Here is a 20,701-nt window from a genome sequence, read left to right as displayed (position 1 = left end):
CACTTCTCCAATATATGAATGCTGTTTTGGAGTCTTTTAATGGCTAGTTTGGGGCTGAGAGATCTTACTAATAAACAGTATCATCTGCATGTAACGCAGTGATTGTTGAACTTGGGTTTTGAGAGATATCAGCAATGTAGATAGAAAATAGCAGGGGGACCAGAAGCGAGTCCTGTGGCACGCCTGCCAGGATCTTGCATCTGGTTGATACAATTTCATTTATTTTGACTTGCACGAATCTGTCTGAGGTATTTTTAACATACTGTTACTAAATTAATTGGTATATTGAATTTGATAAGTTTGTAGAGAAGAACTCGATGCCATACCTTATCAAAAGCCTTCGCAGCATCTATAAAGACCGCAGCTGTGTGGAGGTTCCAATTGAAATCCTTAGTGATAAATTCGACCAGCGGCGTATCTGTCGTACAGTGCTATGGTTTTTTCTGAATCCGAATTGCTCATTAGGAATAATACCTAATTTATCCGTTGCTGATTGAAGCCTTGTAAGGATGACTTTTTCTGCAACCTTTCCAAGGCTGGACAGAAGGCTGATAGGTCTATAGCTTTCTGGGAGCCGAGTTCTTTCCAATCTTTTTGATCGGTGTGATATCCGCCATCTTTCATGTTAAGGGAAAATACTTGAATCTGAGGATGGCATTGATTATATTGAGTAGATGCACAATGACTTTTTTGGGGAGTAGTTTGATTATTCGGTTTGTGATTCCATCTGGACCTGGAGCCTTATTGTTGTTCAAATGGGTTATGATATTTATAACTTCTGCTGGAGAAGTGAATGTGATAGGTTCTGAGTTCTCCTTTTGTTGTGTTATGACCTGCTCGACTCAGAGTGAATCTTGTATATAAGATTGACATTCGGATTTTCATAAGAGGGGTCACATTGTGTTTCCAAGCTGTCAACTAGAGTTTCTGCTTTTTCTTTGTCAGTGTGGGTTATTCCCTTTTTGGTCTGAATTGGGGGTATAAGTTGCCGTTTAGTGCAGAGGAGTCTTAAAAATTTCCAGATGAAGTTATCCTCTGGGTTCAGTTTCGTCAGCTTGGTTTCTCAGTCTTGGTTTTGATGCATTTGCAGAGCTTCGCGTCTTGTCTATTTAGATTATTCAGAGTTGTTTTATCTGATCTATTGTTATGGTATTTCTGGCTTTGTTTTTCAATCTAATTAGATCCATGAATTCCTCGGGGATCCGACCGCCAGGGTGAGAGACTGTAGTTTGGATGACTGACTTTATTGCTTTTTTGATTTGAATAGTTAGGTTGTTTACAGCAGTCTATCTCTTCTTTACAGCGACTGGACCGATATGCTCTGGGAGAATTCTGGAGAGCTTGTCTCAAGATATAAAAGAGTGCAGAGGAGAGAATTGCTCTTGTGTACCAAGCTTAAGCAGAATGGAGTTGTGGTCTGAAGACAGCTCATTTAATGTTTCCAACTGATACTGGTATCTAATGTTTCTGAGGATGACTATGTCAAGTACATCTGAGCTTCAAGATGGGATGTGATGGGTGGGTTCTATGGGTCCTGCTATGACAATAGAATTTTGAGTTGAGTAGTAGTTTACGACCGTTGCCATTGATTGTGGAGCTGTGCCAAACTGTATGCTTGGCATTAAAATCTTCAGCAATGATGATGATGATGATGGAGTCTGTGGAGCTGAGAATGGAGTCCAAGTCGGATACCAGTAATGGAATGCTGGGTGGATTGTATACAGCATAGATTTTGATACTGCCCGCGTTGTTTGTATGAACTTCAACGCCTGTTATCTCTAGGTTCTTGGTTTGTGGATTGGTCAGGACTTTGTGGCTTAGGTAGTTTTTAATGTATATGGCTGTACCTCCTCCACTGCTGGTGAGTTTGTCTGTTTTGTACATTATGTAGTCCCGTAATTTGGGGTCATTAGCTGCTCTCAGATATGTTTCATTTACTAATATTATATCAGGATTGTGTCTGTGAGTGAACTCTTGCAATTCTAGGATTTTGTTACTCAGTCCATTTGCATTCCATGCAGTGATCATGAAAGAGTTTGGCTTGTATTTTCTTTTCATTACTGAGGGCTGTCAAAATTGAATGAGTACCTTGCAGGAATCTTTTCATGGAGGATAGTGAAGGATTTGGCATGCTGAATTCTAGTAACATGGTATCTAGTGAGGCAGTTAACACTGACGTTAGATTAGAGTTTATTTGTTCATGTGATGGAATAACCTTGGTTCTTGCGGCCTCGGCATAGGTTTTGGTCATTTCTGCAGATTCTTTTCTATCCTGAATTGTAGAACTGGAGATTGTTTGGACTGGGGTGTGACCTGCATAGCTTCCTTGAGTGTCACTGTAGGGTGTCGGAAGGGCAGCTTTTGCAGACTCGTGGTTCTTTGGGTGTGCAATGCACCCCATGTAGTTGGCAGGATGAGGTCCTCCACAGTTGGCCCATTTAGCTGGCATGGATCTTGAGGTGCATATGATGGTGTGGTGGCCCTCTCGCATTTTAAATACCTGAAATTGGCCTTGCATAGTTTTTGGGCATGACCAAACCTATGGCACTGCCCAGCTGACGATTTTTTCCTTAGCGGCGCAGTAGAAATTCTGAGGCCACAGATAGCGGTCAGTTCATATATCTTTTTATGTGTCTTGTCAATCTCTACCAGAACCAGTGGCATAGGCCGTTTATCTGACCTTAGCATCGTGCTCACTTTGACTGGGATCAGGCCCTGATTCATAAAGTCAGCAGTGATTTCGTCAGAGGTGAGACCTTCGGTTACCAAATGAAGTACCACCTTGAGATTCTTTTCACTGGGTAAAGCAAATGTGTGATAAGGAAGACTTTTATCCTTTAGCTTTGTCATTTGTCTATAGTCAGTTACTGAGGCTGGCTGGATTGTGACTCCATCTTGGTTTCTAGCCCAGGAATATGAGATTTTTATGTTCCCTAAGGGCTGATGAGACAGTGGTCCATTTGTCCCTGTCCCTTAATATAACAGGTGGAACCTTTTCAGTGTTCCTCGGGACATCCGGTGTTGGTCAGTCTTCATCCAACTGGTCCTCTGTAGTTCTGCACCTTTTGTTAGAATGCTCCCCTTGCGAGTGTTTTGACAGGGGGATTTTGGTGACAGAACAGTAATGAATTCTCCTTGTGATACCTTCTCCTCCTCTCCATCCTGGTCATTAGTTTGTATGTACTGCTTAATAAAACCAGGCCAGTCGGATTCAAGCTTGTCCATTATGAGTTTCAGTACCTCTAGGGAATGCTCTTTATTAAGGATCCGGATTTCTCCTTGATATTGTCCATGTCGGGGTGGGGTCTCCTGCCGGCTGAGAATGTTTGAGAGCAGTAATGAGTGCGGGAGACTTCAGAGTGAAGTGTGCCAGTTGGCTTACTAAAAGAATCCTGCAGGGCTAGGGGCCTGCCAGCAAAAATCCTGTAGACCAAGGTGGTCTACTAGCAATATTTAAAGTTGTGGCATCCTACTAAACGAGGAAAGGAGCGTCAAGATCTCACTTGGCCACAGATTGAAATCCTACATCCCTAAATAAACCATAAATCCATCACTGGTCCTCATAGCGGGTGGGGCCTACACGGCCATCAGACCTCTTGCATGTTTCATGCAGAGGGGGAGACAGTAGGAATCAAACTGTGTGAGCAGCAGTGCAATATGAGATTCCTGAAAAACCTTGTATGAAATCTGATCAGGCTCAATCTAAAATAATACGTCTGTTCTCATCAAAAGGCCAAAGTCCTCTCCCTCAACCAGCACCTCTGATGCTACGGATATTGGTAATGTTAAATAAGTACGCATTGCAATCTCAGTATTCGGAAATGTGTCAGTTAATTTATTTTCGTATATATAATTTAAAACATCCTGAGGAGCCAACCCTTTTTTAATAAAACATTGCAAAGTTTTTAATTCCTGAAATAAAGTCATCTCCATCAATATCACGATTGTCGCTCAGTTTTAAGTGCAAAGATTATGCGTTGTCTCATCTGATGCTTCGTAACCAAACATTTTTGTTGGTTTTGTTATTTTGCGAATGCCTCGAAAAATAGGATCAATATTAAGATCATTTGCTACATCATACTATTTTCGACCGGTTTCCGAGTTAGCCGATCTCTTGCAAGGGCAAACAGATTTTTCTTCAGTAAACTCAGGTTTTTCGTCCCGTAAACTAAAGAAAATCACCGTGGTACACATTTCAGGCAGTAACGTATTCTGTTAGGTTAGGTATACCAAGAGATGGCAGCACTTGTTTGCCAGCCTCTTCATCAGTGGCTGCCTATAATTAGTGATAGACATGGGCCAGCTATCTCTGATTGGCTACAGGTGGAAATTGAACTGCTCACTCAGTCTTCAAAAGCTGGATAGGGGATAAATACCTCGCCTACTTCTTATATAAGGGAATAAAAAGCATTAGCTGATTTTTTTAAAACTTTAGTAATTTTCAAAGGGTGGAGTGTGCTGTCCTGGGGGATGTAAAATCCTTCTGTGGGGTAGGGGAAGCATGGTCAATATTGTTTATTCCATCCACTACACGTGCAGCATTTGTTATTAACAAACGATGTTAAAAATTCTACAATTCTAATTTTTTAAATGTCTGCATTTTGTTTAACTTTTAGTTTGGTTTAATGTATAATTGTGTGCTATTAAAAGCTCTCAGAACATCTTAGATTTACTAGAATAAAATATATGCTAAGAAGATTATTGCTCAGTACTAAGTTATAAAATATATAGGAAAGAAAGAATTTTCTTACCAAAAAATAGGAGCGTCTCCTAAAACTGTTTGTAAATCAAATGCTAATTTCACAGCTGCAAAATCATATGGAAAGGTTACCGCTCACCCTACATATCCAAAAACCATGGTCAAGCATGGCAAGAAGTGTGTGAAGGAAAAAGAGACAACATATCTCTGATACATGAAAGTAGGTTTCACCTATAAAGCAGAAACTGTTTGCCCCCCCCCCCTCCTGTTCCCTCCTAAATCTATGCCTAAAGAATAACTATTTGCTGTTTCAGCAAAAAAACTCTGCTTTTTCGTACTATATATTAACTGTATATATTAAAATAGATTATCTAACATTATTAATATTATTATTATTTTATAAACAAGCTCCTGGAGTCGCAACTCATCGAGGACGGCCATACAAATTAACAGAGATAATATCTGCAATACTTGATCTTAAATTGAATCTATGTCTCCACATTCACCACCTCGTCCGGCAATGCATTTCACTCTCCAACGATTCCCCATGAAAAAAACAAGTCATGCTTCACTCTTTCATGCAAGCATCTTTATACAATTTCAAAGAATGGCCTCTTGTACGAGGGTCTCTGATAGGTTTTTGTCCTCAACCATAGATGGCAACACTATCAGAAAGATTCTTTTTATCCAAGTTGGTACATCTGTCGTGAGCATCCCAGTGAAATTGCAAGTCATTCTATCAAGCAGTTTCTTTTATACAGCTGGCTGAAACAAAAGTGTTGTCCTGAAACAAAAGTATCCCTTGAAATGGATAAAATTGAGTATCGTGCCGTTATAAAATTCTTTGTAAAAGAAGGTTTAACGCCAAAACAAATTCATTCGATGTTCATAGAAGTTTATTCACACTCTACTCACTTCGTTTTCGATAATTAAGAAATGGGTTGTCTAGTTTAAACGTGGCCGTACCAGCCTTGAAGATGATCCATGTTAAGGACGTCCAAAAGTGCAACACCACCAGAAATCATCGATCAAGTGCATGGTATGGGATTGGATGACAGGCGAGTAGAAGTGCGTGAAATTGCTGAGGCTACAGGCATTTAAAAAGAACGTGTAGGATATAATTTATATGAAGAATTGCAAATGAAAAAGCTTTGCGCAAAATAGTGCAGCGCTTACTCAGAGCAGATTAAAACGCACTCGCATGAAAATCTATGAAAAATGCTTGGAGTGTTTTAACAAGAATAAAACGGATTTTGTGTGTCAATTTATTACTATGGATGAGACTTGGATTCAATCTTACACACTAGAATCCAAAGAGCAGTCAAAACAGTGGACAGACGCCAGTTGTTCGACTCCAAAGAAGACAAAGTCGGTTCCATAAGCAGGAAGGATCATGGCCAGGAACAGCAGCACCTCCAATTTTTCTCATATAAATTTATTTATTAATTTATTAATACTTGGTTGTAATATTTTATTTTATCATCAACAACAATTTTATCATCCTATACAATTCTCTTATTTTGTATATAAAAAATAATAAAAATCCACCTTGTACAACTTTGGAGAGTGAAGGATGCTAGCAGCACTGTGTTTACCACAGTATCATATTGCTTTGCGCACAACAATATGCACGTCATAGTGAGATACAAGCTATTAGCATAATGCAGCACTGTCCGTCGCGCAGTTCCACTGTTGTTTATATGCAGTTTGCACCAGTAGCAGTGTTCATAATGCTTATCGTGTTTACTCCGTCTCTTTAAATATTTAGACATTACAATTAAAGGATTTAATTGTAATGTCCAAAAATTGTAAATCCATTCCTTCAATTACAATTAAAGGAATGGATTTTATTTTTCAGTAATTTTGAATTATACTAAACTGTATAATTTTATCGATAATAAACAATATTTTTTTCATGTTTCATGAAAAATTATTTAATTTTATAACCCTAACATATAACCCTTCTTAACTGGAATTTCCACTGCATGTTTATTGTGCACACAGCATTTATGTAGACAGACATATTGGGAAAAATTTGCACAGTTCAACATGACACTGAGTAAAAACAATCACAAAAGTCAAGATTAGTATTGTATACTATAAAAGAAAACAGTTATCTGGAATGAGACAAAACTTTTATGCACTGCATACAAATGCACTGGCTTCCACAAATTAAAGAGAAAAATCACAATAACTCAAAAACAGCATGAAGAATTTTTACACAATTCTGTGAAAAGTAATATGATATGAGATATGAAAAAAACACCCACAAAAATTGTAGATAAATAATTTAGTAACAAAAGGACATATGAAGATAATGGGGGAAAAAAAAAAGAAGTCAAAACGAGATTGTCAGAATGCCTGAATAAGGAATGCAGTCATCCTTCACAGCAATACAGAGCTTGTCTTATACTGTTTATAATGGTGTCCAGGAATTCAGTGGGTAACAAAAACTATTGCAATGATTTCCTAAATCCCTGAAGGTTTTGGGAAAGGGGATTGAGAGCAGCAAGACGTCTACCTAGAGCAGTGGTCGATATAACATTTTTAGGGGCCGATAGAAAAATATAAGACATCATTGCATGGGTAATATTTAATTCGGTTAACTTGGATGACCTCCATCCTGAATGACAACAACGCAATTAAGAGTGAATCGTGGGAACAGTGACATGAATAGGACCTGTAATATGGAGCAAGGTCATGAAAATAGTTATGGAGGCCAATCAAGTAGGCCAAAATAACGTATTTACCAATAAACAGATGACAGTGGTTTCTGCCTGCCGGCGTGGTGGAAGCAAGATTGCAACACGTGCCCGGTTGCTTATTTACTTATACTTACAAGTATTCGATCCCAATCTCATTTTTGCGCATCGACATACAAGTGAGCGATAATGTTCTAAAATTCATCAACATACATATTATAATTCAATCGTTATTCATTCCCGAACTAAACTTCTCTATGTTGACGAGTTGAGCAGGGCTGGTAGTTTTGTACATCCTATAGAAATACGTGAGTAGGTATGTTATTTAGACTTATCATTTCTGCTGACTTCAATTTTAATTATTTTGTTACAACCACAATAACCACAATGGCAGCTTCAGATTCTAAAAAGAAATGCAGACAATATTCGTTAGAATATTTGAAACTCGGGTTTATTGCTTCATTAAGAAACGAAATGAGACCTATGTGTCTTCATTGTGAAAAAACTTTTAGTAACGATGCAATGAAACCAGCAAAAATGAAGGATCATCTTCAAAGACTCCATCCCGATAAGAAAGATAAAGATCTTTTTTAAAGAACTGAAAGAGAAATACACACATCGACCAACTATAAAATCATTTATGAAAGCACCTGCCGAAACTGACAATAAACAAGGATTATCAGCCAGCTACAATATTTCTTTTAATATAGCAAAAAAAGGGAAACCATATACAATTGCAGAGGACATTGTTATACTCGCAATCAAAGAAATAATTGAAACCATAATGAAAAAAGATTCTAGCCCTGTTTTAAAATGCCTACCATTGAGTGCGAATACCGTGAAAAGACGTATTGGTGAAATGGCTGAAGATGAAAACTGTAGTATCAGAACTCAAAAATAGTAAGTTCGTCATCCAACTTGATGAATCTATATTTGATAGTTCTATTCTTATGGCTTATTAGTAAAACCAAACATCAAATTATTGATGAATTTTTATTTGCAAAATATCTTGAAAGTGATGGAATGGGGTTGACATTCCATTTACTAATATAACAGCAGTAGCCACAGATGGCGCATCTGCAATGGTGGGCCGTTATCGAGGTTTCGCTGCCTTTCTAAAAGAAAAAGTTCAAAGGGTACGTACTATTCACTGTGTGTTGCACCGAAACCATTTGGTGGCAAAAACTCTCAGTGACGAACTGCATTATACTCTAAGAGTGTGTATTAAATCTATTAATCAAATTAGAGCTCATCCTCTTAAATCGCGATTGTTGCCAAACTTTGTGAAAAAAAATTATGAGTATCAAACCAATTACTCTTGCATTCTGAAGTAAGATGGACCATCTTACTTCAGAATGCAAATATTAAATTAAATATATATTAAAAATTTAATATATATTTAAATATTAAATTTATTACATATTTTAATAAATTTAAAATATATTTTATATTTAATAAAATATAAAATATAAATTAAATTTTATATTTTAATTATCCCTCCTATCAAATATGTAATGTTAAGAAGGATCAAAAAAAAAAAAAGTATCCCTTTGACGTTAAGCCAATATAATAATATATACTATATTATACATACAATAAACAGTGTAACTATAAAATAAACAATCTAAAAACTAACATAAGCATCTTTTTTGATTGTCCTGTTACAATTACGTAATAGTAAAATAGAGGGGTCGATAAAAAGTCAAGAAACTCTTGAAGGGGGTCAATGGTCAAAGAAGTTTGGTGACCCCTGACCTAGAGCATCTCAGACATGCTTAATAGGATTAAGGCTAGGAGATCTGGCCTGGCTAGCCAATACATATGATAAGTCTCTTCTTAAAGATGTTGGTCCAAGAGCTTTGCTTGATGAGAATGAGCATCATCGTCTTGTAGGATAAATGTCTAACTTATTGCATCAGCATACAAATGAACACAGAGATCCAGGACCTCATCTCTATAACTTAAAGCATTCATGGTTTTGCTAGGAAACACAAAGGTCGGCACATTCATCCAATAAGATGGGTCCCCAAACCATCACACTGCAACCATAAGTGAAGGTGTGATTTCAAGAATATTAGAGAGATGATAATGTGTCTTTGATTCTGTCTGGATCAGAGCACACCTGGTATCACTTTGTAGAGCAAATCATGATTCGTCAATAAATAATACCCCCCCCCCCCCCAGTGGTCATGGGTACAGTTGATGTGGAACCTAGCCCATTTCAAACATTCTCCTGTGGAGTGGTAAAGGGATATGCAGACTACCTTTGTGAAGCCTTATGCACACAGTGGAAGCAGAAACCAATGTTCCTGTAGCCAAGGCGGGATCACAGTCAATTCAGGATAGCACTCCTGTTTTGGTGAGCAGATAATCTGAAATATCAGTCACCCACTGCAGTTTTAGCCCACAGAGTTCCTTCACTGTATCTCTGGGATGCGTTTGTGATGACTGTTGCAATTAATTCCACAGTCTATGAACCACAGAATGACTCACATGCACCCATCTGGCCAATTCTGCCTAACTTTAGCCAGCCTCTGGTCTCATGATAACTTGCAGCCATATTCAAGAATTTTGCTATCGTGAAATGTCGTTTTCTCACTCAAGACACAAAATGGAAAACCACTCCAAAATGCCCACTTTTATGTCACGGCTCATTTGTATATACCAATAGTGCCACTCATTTGAATACCATAACCAGATAGTATCTTTTTACATAACATACATGACTTTCATATGCTTTTTTCCTTTTCCCTGAGTTATTGCAATTTTTCTCTTTGTTTCTTAATTTATGGGAAATCAGTGTACATAGAGATTCAAAAAGGCAAAGAAGATGATAATGCATTCCAACAAAATGCAGCAAGAATCAAGGGCTGATTCTTGCATTTACATGTAGTTTTTATGCTTTTATTTGGTTTTTTGTATGTAATAACTGGTTGTTTTTAGTTTTTGCTTAATATCCCTGAAATACAGATTCTGAAAAGCTGTTTAGAGAAAGTGCAAAACACTGGTTTAATAACATGGACATATCATGAAGTGAAATTAACGTACAGAGAAACCATTAAACTAAGTACAAGAGGCTAATGTGTAAGCAGATTTGTCTTCTCTTTTTTAATATGTGAAAATAAATGAAAGTTGGTTAAGCCTACTCCCTTTTGGGAGAAGCCACTGAGGGATTTATTTATTAGTGCAAATTATACACATGAAAGGGTGAATATCTATGATATGTTTACATTACTGTGGTGTAAGATTTAAATGGTCTTCTCATTTCAAATCAAATACGGAACTTTTTCAAGCCACCTCATATAAGTAGGATTGTGATCTTGCACCAGACAATTAAATTGATCTTCAACCTAAAGACATTTACTAACATCTATATCACAGTTGGATTCAATTCTAATCCAGCCTGTTGATAGAAAGTGTGCTATTCACTATCAACATCAATAGTAAAGAACATCTCAGAGAGATTTTTTTTTTAGTAAATCCAGCAGACTTTTATATTTGTCATACTTTTTCCAGTATCTATACTTTTTTTTCAAGCAGCCTAATAATGATAAAGAGCAACAAAGAAAAACTCAACAAGAACACACAATTTCAAGCACGTATTCAAATTTAACCATGTCCTAAAAGCTGGCTGGGTTTTTGGTTGATTTAAGCAGAAGATGATAGCATCCCAAATATTTTTCAGTGTTTAACATTCAAATTTGTTTAAATGAATCATTCCATACAGCATAAGCTGATAACCTTTCACTTATGAAGCAGTCTTCTTAGAGATAACAATCTTCATCTTACTGCATGTAGGGTGTTAAGCATATCAACTGGTATCAAACTTTGTCCAATATTGATTAAAAATAATAGTTTTGGTGTTCACCTCTCCATTTAGGTAGCAGATTTACCACTCTGCAGCTAAACGAGGAAGCTACACTGACAAGACATCACAAAAATTCTTACTGATAATGGGTGGATGTTATCCTTAGGAGATTAGATAGGGAAGCTAGTTTAAATTATAATTATTTTTTAAAAATATCAACCCATATACATGAGGTCAAAAGAACCTGTAGCACAGTATCATGAGAAGGGGTACAGGTGACAGCTGAGAAAATTATAGTACTTTGACAACTTTCTTGAATAGCTAGGCTGTAGTTGTTAGGGAACACTTTAAGAGAAAGACTGTTCCACAGGATAGAGGTAGATATAACAAAAGAGAAAGAGAAGCAAGTTTAGTGTGTTCACAAATGCAGTGAAAAGGGATGATGGACAGTTGCTAGTATTAACAGGGCCAACAGCAAAAGTGAAGTTATGACTATTATTTTTGTGATTGCTCTGACATGAACTCTCACTAGAAGAGATGTAGTATGAGAAATACAGTACATTGACTTTTTTTTTTTGCAAACAGCACATTATATTATTCAAGGCATAATAAAATAGAAGACACAAAATAAGCAGGTTTCGATTGAACTTAACAATTTTATTTATTTTTTTGCAAAAATAAAAAAATACAAACAGAGGAGTAAAATATTGTTTGATGTCATGGAATATTATATTAATTTACAAACATATATTAACCTTTGGTTTAAAAATGCATATAAATGCAGAGCATCTCAATATCTTTCATGTTTTCTTCTTTTTAAAAATAATTTTTTTTTTATTTCTCAAGGTCAGGAAAGAACGTTTCTTAACTATACTATACCTTAAGTCTTTTATGCATAAAGAAAGCCCAAACAGTGAAATTAATAAACAGTCTCTGCTTTAAAATTTGTTTAGTTGAAATAATAATTAACTGCATTATTATAAGCTTTCATTCTACATTATAATTCATCCTTCTGTGTAGTCAACTGCAAAAAAAAAAGAAAAAACATCAGCATGCTGAATAACAGTGCCGAATTTAGCAAAATTGGCTATTCTACATTGTGCAAAAAACAAAATTTATTCTTTATCCATACAGTTTAAAAATTGAAGTTTGATATTTGTGTAATATGAAATGCATAGTGCTGTGTAGAAATTTAAATAAGGATTTCAAATATGCAAAAGATGGGATGAAAGAATTTCTTGTAACTGGTGAAAGTAACCTGTGAATAATTAATGGTGGCTGTGAACAACCTCAAACGCACTTCACCCCAATCATGTATATTACTGCAGCTTGACCTTACCTTTGGCCAGCATAAAAAAGGTTATCGATTCCACTAATAAATGGAAGAAAAATGACAAAGCAGCAACGAAACATGGAACAATGACTACAAAGGAATACTGTAGAATCAAGTGCTGCTAATAGCCATCTTGGAAACTAGAATACAAACAATGCATAGGAAATTTATGACCCATTCAGTCAACAACAAACCCCACAGAACCTTCCAGATCTATTTCTTAATTTGGTTTATTGGTTTATTTTGAAATAAAACTTATTTCAGGTGCAAACTTTGTTTGCTTACACTTGGATAAAGGATTAAACCAAGTATATAATTTCTTGGTATCTTTAATTTATAGAATATAATTTTTGTTTTTAAAAGTGTTAATTTGTATTTATTTTTGAAAAATAGTTGGTCAAGTTTATGTTTTGTATGTGTGCTTTGCATTATGGGATACTAAGGCATGTGAAGTGAAGTCATTAGCCTCTATATACGAGTTGCCCTGTCCTGATTATATTTCAAGGACAAACTTTGCTTACCCCTGGATAAAGTTGTTCATAGTATAACCAAGTGGAAAAACTTCCAACAACTATCTCAAATCCAGAGTATTTTAATAACAAGGTGTAACACCTTTTGGCAACTCGTATATGAAAATATGACTTCTGCATTACTTCAACCTTAGTATCACCTCTGGGTCTGGCTCCCACTGACGAAACCTCAATAAAGGTCGAAACTGTTCTGGGTAGAGACCCCTCCCATAATGCATAGCATTATACATACCCCTAAGGATATGTGCATTATGGGATACTAGGGTAAGTGAAGTCATTAGCCTCTATATACAAGTTGCCTTGTCCTGATGATATTTTAGGCACAAACTTTGCTTATGCTTGGATTAAACCAAGTATACAATTTCTTGGTATCTGTAATTTATAGTATAACCAAGTGGGAAGACTTCCAACAAACATTATATTCTGTAAAATTAACAAAACAAACAGCCAAAATTCAACCACTTGTATATTTTGTTATATTTTAGGCCAGTGTATATATCAGGTGTAGTGGTAAAGGTTAAGACAGAAGACAATTCTGGTTGACGAGAATGGAAATCTTTCAAAAGAGCAGCATGGATTTGTTAATTTATCTAGTTCCCCCTATTACATTTTATAACAGGGGTAACTAGATGCTTATACTGTGATTTATCTGCATTTTCCTAAAGAAAAGGATTTCCAGGCTTCTATTTAATTTCAATAAGACGCTTCTTGAATTCTTTATCTTTTAACTACGCTACCGGGTCAAGGTTATCATGGATGCGAAGTGCATATTAAAATTGTAATACCATTGATATTACATCAAAATATATGATGGATACGAAGCATACGAGGATGCATATTTGATCCATAATGGCCGGTAAGGTGGTTAATACTTTGTTCTTGCTTATTCCATTATCCTATTTCATATCTAACAATTATACCTGCTTTAAGTTTTGCTTATGAAATTTTTGATAGTCTTGATGTTATATAATACAAATAAATTATAATAATTTATAAGTTATACAACTAAATTATAATAAATATAATACAAATATAATTTCAGTTCCATTTCTGTACAATGTTTTAAAGAAGGTTTTTGTTTGTCCAGTTTATTATTACTATTATAGCAAGATATAATATTGCAAACTGCACAATATTGCATTACATTACAGTGATGGTGGAGAAGATGTTGGAGGATCAAAAGTGAGGTGCCTTATTAGTGATTCTAAGGTTGGATACAAAATCATTTTTTTTTTTTTATTGAAAATTCATATACATCAGTTTAAGAAGAACAATCTATTGCACGATATTTGGGTTCTTTCAAAATGACTGGGACAGCAAAAGTCAGAGGCCAGTCAGCCTTTTTCCCAATAAATAAAGTCAAATTAACTTTGCAACACATGCAGCAATAATAAGGCTACAGACATATAAGTGTGTGCAAATAAGAATTCCAGACTGAGTTTGTGTTCCACTACTACTTGATACACCAAGTAATACTGTAACCTAAACTCAGTCTGGAGTTATTATTATGTGTCGCCTCCAAGAAGTCCAAAGACTCATTGAAGGAGGGCACCTACTCTACAACTCTCCGTTCTCCACCACCCAATCCACCAACTACAGTGAACCACCACCATCCTCACCTACTCCAGCACCATCTGCTGCCCACAACCACCACTAGTAATTTTTGTCTGTAAATTGTAAATTTGTCTGTATGTGGGATGAAAAACTTGAGTTTCTGGGAGGAAAAAACTGCTATCACTCAAATGTCTTTGAATATCTCTCTCTCTCTTCTCTTTAACATTTAAATTTAGATATTGTAAAACAAGTGTGAATATTTGTAATGCATTTTTATCATTTACAAATATTAAGCAACATATCAGTGGCACAGTAAGCACGGCATACTTTCATAAGATTGTTATATATATATGCTTCCATTTCATTTGGGTTAAAGTAGAAGCCCACAATTTGTACAAAGTGGGCTCTTCATTATTCAAGAAGATACATGCCTCGAGAGTTATGAGAGCTAAAAATAGATCCATTACGTGAGAGTCATTTAATATTTTAGTATTATAAAATATTAAAATATTAAATTCCTCTCTCCACCACACAAATTGGTGTGGTGGAGAGAGGAATATCCTTAAGGTTCTGGATTGCAGATTTTGATTCAGAATTTTGAAATACATTTGAATCATCTAAATTAACTTCAACTATTAAAAAAATTGTTATCAAAAAATTGTTAAAAAAACCAATGTTAGTTAAGTTTACGTTATCAAAACTTTGCTATCAGATTTACATATAAAATTTCATTAATGTATCAGTTCCATCTTATGCTGAATGAAACTGTTTCTGGACAGCACAACACAAAATCAGCTGCTCATCTGCAGTTGTTTCACTATCCATATAAACAACTGGAAAAGGAGACAGAAAAAAACAATTCTTGTTAAAACATGAACTATTTTTCCAAAAGATTTTTAATGTATAGAACAATAATAATAATTACAGGTAACCCTCGTATAACGTGGTACTTATACAAAGCAGTCTAAAATTGTAGTAACCCTTGTTGAACGCGGTACTTATACAATGCAGTTTCGATATAACACTGTCTACAAATTTTAGTAGCCCTTTATCTTTTCATATGTTTTTCACTGCACGACTTAAAAATCAAATTTTATCTTCATTAAATTTGTGTCTGCCTGTATCCCGCATGTAATTATAAGTAGTGAATTTATATTAGGGGAAATACCCTTCAGCATGCATGTACCTCAATTGTTTACCATATAAAACGTTTATTGTTGAAAATTGTCCTCGTTTCAACCAGGAAAGTGCATTAAAAATCATAAGTGTGTTCATCTCAAGCTGAGCACTTTATTTTCTGGTGAGTTACATACAATATGTAATGCTTGCTTTTTTGTGTAAAAAATTATTTTATAGTAATGGCCACAAACTGCAACGAAAGAGAAAAGCCAACATTGAAAACAAAATTAATTTCTCTCGAAGAAAAATATTCAAAATCTTGGATCGGTTGAAAAATGGAGAAAAACCAGGAGTTTTTGTAGGGACTTTGATAAATGAATCAACAATTCGAACAATCAAACAAAATGAACATAAAATCCAAGAAAGTGTTTATTGCTGGGCCAATGATAAGTGCAAAGCACGTTGCTCATGTATGCGATATTCTAATGGAAAAATGGAGAAATCTCTGATTTCGATAGAAGATTGAACCTCAAAAGAAAATTCCTATGAATGAAAATCTTATTAAACAAAAAACTCTCAAAGTTTATAAACATTTATAGTACAGACCAGGTGTTCAATGTGGATGAATCCAGGTTATATTGGAAAAAAGCAAAAACGCACCTATATTTCGAAAAATGAAAGATCAGCTCCTGGATTCAAAGTTTCCAAAGACAGAATTACTCTGTTTTGTAGTAATGCATCAGGTGATTACATGACAAAACCAGTGTTTATTAACCAATCCCCAAATCCTCGTGCTATGAAAGATTAAAATATGCACTATTCTATTTTGCCTAAAACATTTATGCATTATGTGCAATGAAGTTTAAGTACAATTTGTAATTTTTATACTTTTATACTATGTATTTGTTTCATAGTTTATATGTTTTCTTAACTTACATGAATTATGAATTAAATAAAAATATTTTTTTGTTGGATATGTCATTGTTGTTTATATAATTAAAAAAAAAAAAAAAAATTACAATTTCGGAACATAAGCCTACTTTTTCTATGTGATCTGAGGCTCACATAACGCGATTTATATAACACGGCATTTCTGCAGAACCTAACATCCGCATTATACGAGGATTACCTGTATTATTATTATACAGGCACCTCCATGGAGTCTGAAGACTCATCGCAGGAGACCATATCTATCATATCTCTCCTTGAACTCATTAACAGACAAAGCACTCACAACTGACTCTGGCATCCCACTCATCCACAACTCTCCAAGCCAAAATATCTAGTCCTCATTCATTCATCAGTGGTTCTAACAGGCATATAAGTGCCCATGACTTTCCGACTATTTTTGGATTTTTTAATCGTAATCAAGGATAAAGTGGTTAGCCCTATGCCTCCCATAGTGTCCTATGTCTGTAGATGCGTATGTTCACAGGGCCAGTTTGCCTGTTCTAGGGGACAAAAAAAAACCTGAGTTTCCAGGTGACCCCCCCCTCCATATGAGACCGACTAACTAATCTTTCATCGAAAGAGACCAGATAAAGGTTTCTCACATCACGGATGGGAATCGAACCTAGGTCTTTCTGATCAAAAGGCTTCATCTATACCGACTGAGCTATGGAGGCTCATATCTAGTCCTCACATCCCTACTAACCACGCCTTTATTCAACTTCAAGGGAAGACTCCTTGTTCTGGCCCGCCTCTAGCCAAGTGCTGAAACATTTCCCGTGCATCGATCCTATAAAACCCTTTAAGTAACGTAAATGTTTCTATCATATTTCCTCTTTTTCTCCTATCAACCTACTTCTGCAATCCATACACCTTCAATCTATCCTCACAGAGAACATTCCCCAGGCCTCTCACAATCTTGGTCACTCGCCTCTGAATCCTCTCCACCACTTCCTCATCCCTAAGAAACCCAGGGAACCAGACTTGAGTACAGTAATCCAATGTGGGTTATCCAAAGTAATCCAATCAAGACCTTAAAGAAGAATAACAATTTCTTATCTCTACTTGTTAATGTATTCTTCATTAGCCAAGTAATCTTATGGGCTACTTAGTAATATGACTTCTAAGCTTTAGCTCTCTGTCTACCACTACCCCTAAATCTCTAGCTTCATCTATTTCCTGGAGTACAGTACCATTAATATGATACATGGTTTGTAATCTATTTTTCCCAAAATACATAACTTTACATTTCTCAACATTAAACTGATGCACACTATCTTTTGCCAATACTGACAGCCTATTTAAAATAGTCCTGTAAGCTCTCTCTCTCTCTCCACATCACCTTGATTAACTATTACTCTACCTAATTTAGCATCATATTTCCTATTTCACTTGCGTACAAAATTAAACAGCAATGGTACCAGCACCAAACCTTGCAGTACACCACTAGTCACCTGTTTTCACCTTGATTCTATCCCTTACATATACCACTTTTTGATATCTGTCCAGCAGCCACCCTCTTATCCACTTAACCAGTGTCATGTCTATCCCCAGATAATAATTGTATTATAATTTTCACCAGAAGGCTGTTGAGTTGATGTTATATAGCAGAGCAGACACTTGCTACAACAAACCCTTGGGAGAAAAAGAAATAGTCTATTATAATGCGAGGTTCACTATAATGAATTCAAGAGCGAGGAAGGGAGGGAGATGGAAAGCTGATCCCCACTCAATTCTCAGGAAACAAAACAAGAGCAGAAAATCTTAAACTGACAACAGAACATAAAGACAGGAACTATACATAAAGCCTGCAAAACATGGAAAAAGTACAAATGCAACCAATAACAGGAAACAAATAAGAATAATAAAACTAGAAGAGTACAAAATCATAAAATGAAAATCCAGAATTACTGATTAAATCTGAAACGTTATTTTAGCTTAAATTAATGTCACTTAATGAACATATACATATTTATTAATTCACAGTGAACTAAATATACTGCTTGGAAAGAAGTAAACAGATATTTCCATGGGCAAGGTGCATTGTGCCTGTAATAAGTCACGTGTTTGTAGCCAGTATAAATTGGAGGAATATTATGCTCCCAAGTCAGAGCAACTGTGCCTAAGTGAAATGGCTATGAGAAGGGAACTGATGAGTTTGAAAGAGGCTTTGTGATAGGATGCCATGTTGTAGGCCTATCTGTTAGGCAAATTGACAAATTTGGCCATCCTAGGTCAATAATTAGTGATACCATACTGAGATGAAAGTACAGAGAGTCAACTGCAGGTGCTACCTGCACTAGATGACCTACCATGCTCACTAAATGTGGCTGTAGGGTGCTATGAAGGATAATATGTAAAAACTGCTATTTGTCAGATGACACACTGAATGCAGAGTTCTGGGTATTGACTGGAACAAATACACGAATCTACACAAAAACATTCAGATCTGAGGCTCACAACATGGTAGGACTGCAATATGCAAACTCCACATTATCCGAACTATGTAGCATCTTCTTCAGTGGTGCAAAGAGCATGTAACAGTTGGACATGGAAAGCTGTGTTATGGAATGACGAATCATGCTACACACTCTACCAAGCAGATGGATGCCTGTGTGTGTGTCAGATACCTGGTGAATGTCTCTTATCAGAGTACGTAACTCCTCCTATGAAGTTTGGAGGTGGCGGTGTGATGGTATGGTCTGTTTTTCCTGGTTTGGCTTTGAACCTCTGTGGTGCCACAAACACTGAGCTCAGAGGTATCTGAACCTTCTGGAGAATGCAATGTTTTCTATTTTGTTGTTTCTATGGAAGTGACCATTGTCTCTTTCATCAAGATGGTGCACCATGTCATAAGGCTGCTGCTGTAACTGCATGGTTTGTGGACATGAACTTCATTACACTTGACTGGCCTCCACACAGAGCCCTGATCTCAACCCTATTGAAACAACTGTGGGATGAACTGGAGCCTCAGGTGAAGGCAAGGGATGTCTAACCCACAATAGATCAAGACCTTATTACATTTCTACAGGAAGAATGGTCCAAAATTCCCACTGATCACTATTGTATGCTGGTGGAAAGTATACCCCAAAGGACCACTGCAGTTGTTACAATGAAAAGGGGTCCTACATCTTATTAAGGTGGGTACCATGGCTGTTTGTTCCTCCCAATATGGTGTCCATTGACTTCTTTCTAAGCAGTGTATGTACAGTCTGCACTATTAAAATCAAAAATTATTTTAAAACTTCAGAATTTGGTCAACTTTATAAGTGGTCACTGCCAATTAAAAAGAGGAAGATATTAAATGTAAAGGGTATATAGATATATATTTTTTTTTAGGAAGGATAGACAAGACAAGACAGGAGAGAAAGGGATGTAATGCTAATGATATCAGATGATTTGAGTCCAGTTCAGGTAGATAGCTATGTTTGCAATAATAGTTGTTAATGGTTTTCCCATGTAGCAGTGAGTATGAGATTATTTGATGTGAGGTGGAGTCTAACAAAATCAAATACATGGTGGGATAGTACTGCTATAGACCTAGTGGATCAGTTGCTGGTGACAATGAAATGCAGTGCCAAATAAACCTAATGGTACTGTGGTGTGAGAACTTTCTTAAGCAGCATGTAACAGAAGGAACTGGAGATCAAAGAGTATTAGGGCTGATTATTGTGTGTGTGAAGGGGCTTTCATTAAAGATGCGATTGTTCTGCCTCCAATTGGTGACAGTGACCAGTAGGAAATAGCTAAGATATTCCATGTCGATAAGGTTACATAGTCAACTTCAAAGCAGGAAATTATGGACTGAGGAGAATACTAGATTAAATTCCATGGTTTAACCTAAGAATTTAACCTAGTATCCTTCCCATCAGTTTCTAGATGGGAAGGATACTGGCAGTGCATGGAAACCACTTAAAAAACACATCAATGATGCAATATTGAAATGTCCTTAGAGTTTAAAGAATAAATAGGATAGGAGTGAAATGGATGCACAATTTTATCATGCAA

General features: G+C 36.1%; 1 protein-coding gene across 2 annotated transcripts in view; it reads right to left on the bottom strand.

The window, feature by feature from the left end:
- Window positions 1-11,845: 11,845 nt before the first annotated feature.
- LOC150093148 (endoplasmic reticulum disulfide reductase DNAJC10-like) overlaps window positions 11,846-20,701 on the bottom strand; it is a 185,147-nt gene continuing 176,291 nt past the window's right edge. For both annotated transcript variants that reach the window (XM_090413490.1, XM_090413491.1), the window contains one exon: window positions 11,846-12,233. In XM_090413490.1, the coding sequence (XP_090269616.1) occupies window positions 12,207-12,233 (27 nt within the window). In that variant the 3' untranslated portion in view covers window positions 11,846-12,206. The remainder of the gene's footprint in view (window positions 12,234-20,701) is intronic.

Source organism: Typopeltis vanoorti, chromosome 24, assembly GCF_054136105.1.
Source record: "Typopeltis vanoorti isolate ZY-2024b chromosome 24, IOZ_Tvanoo_1.0, whole genome shotgun sequence".
NCBI lineage: Eukaryota > Metazoa > Arthropoda > Arachnida > Uropygi > Thelyphonidae > Typopeltis > Typopeltis vanoorti.
The sequence above is the reverse complement of the archived record's forward strand: the minus strand, read 5'-3'. Positions and strand labels throughout refer to the sequence as shown.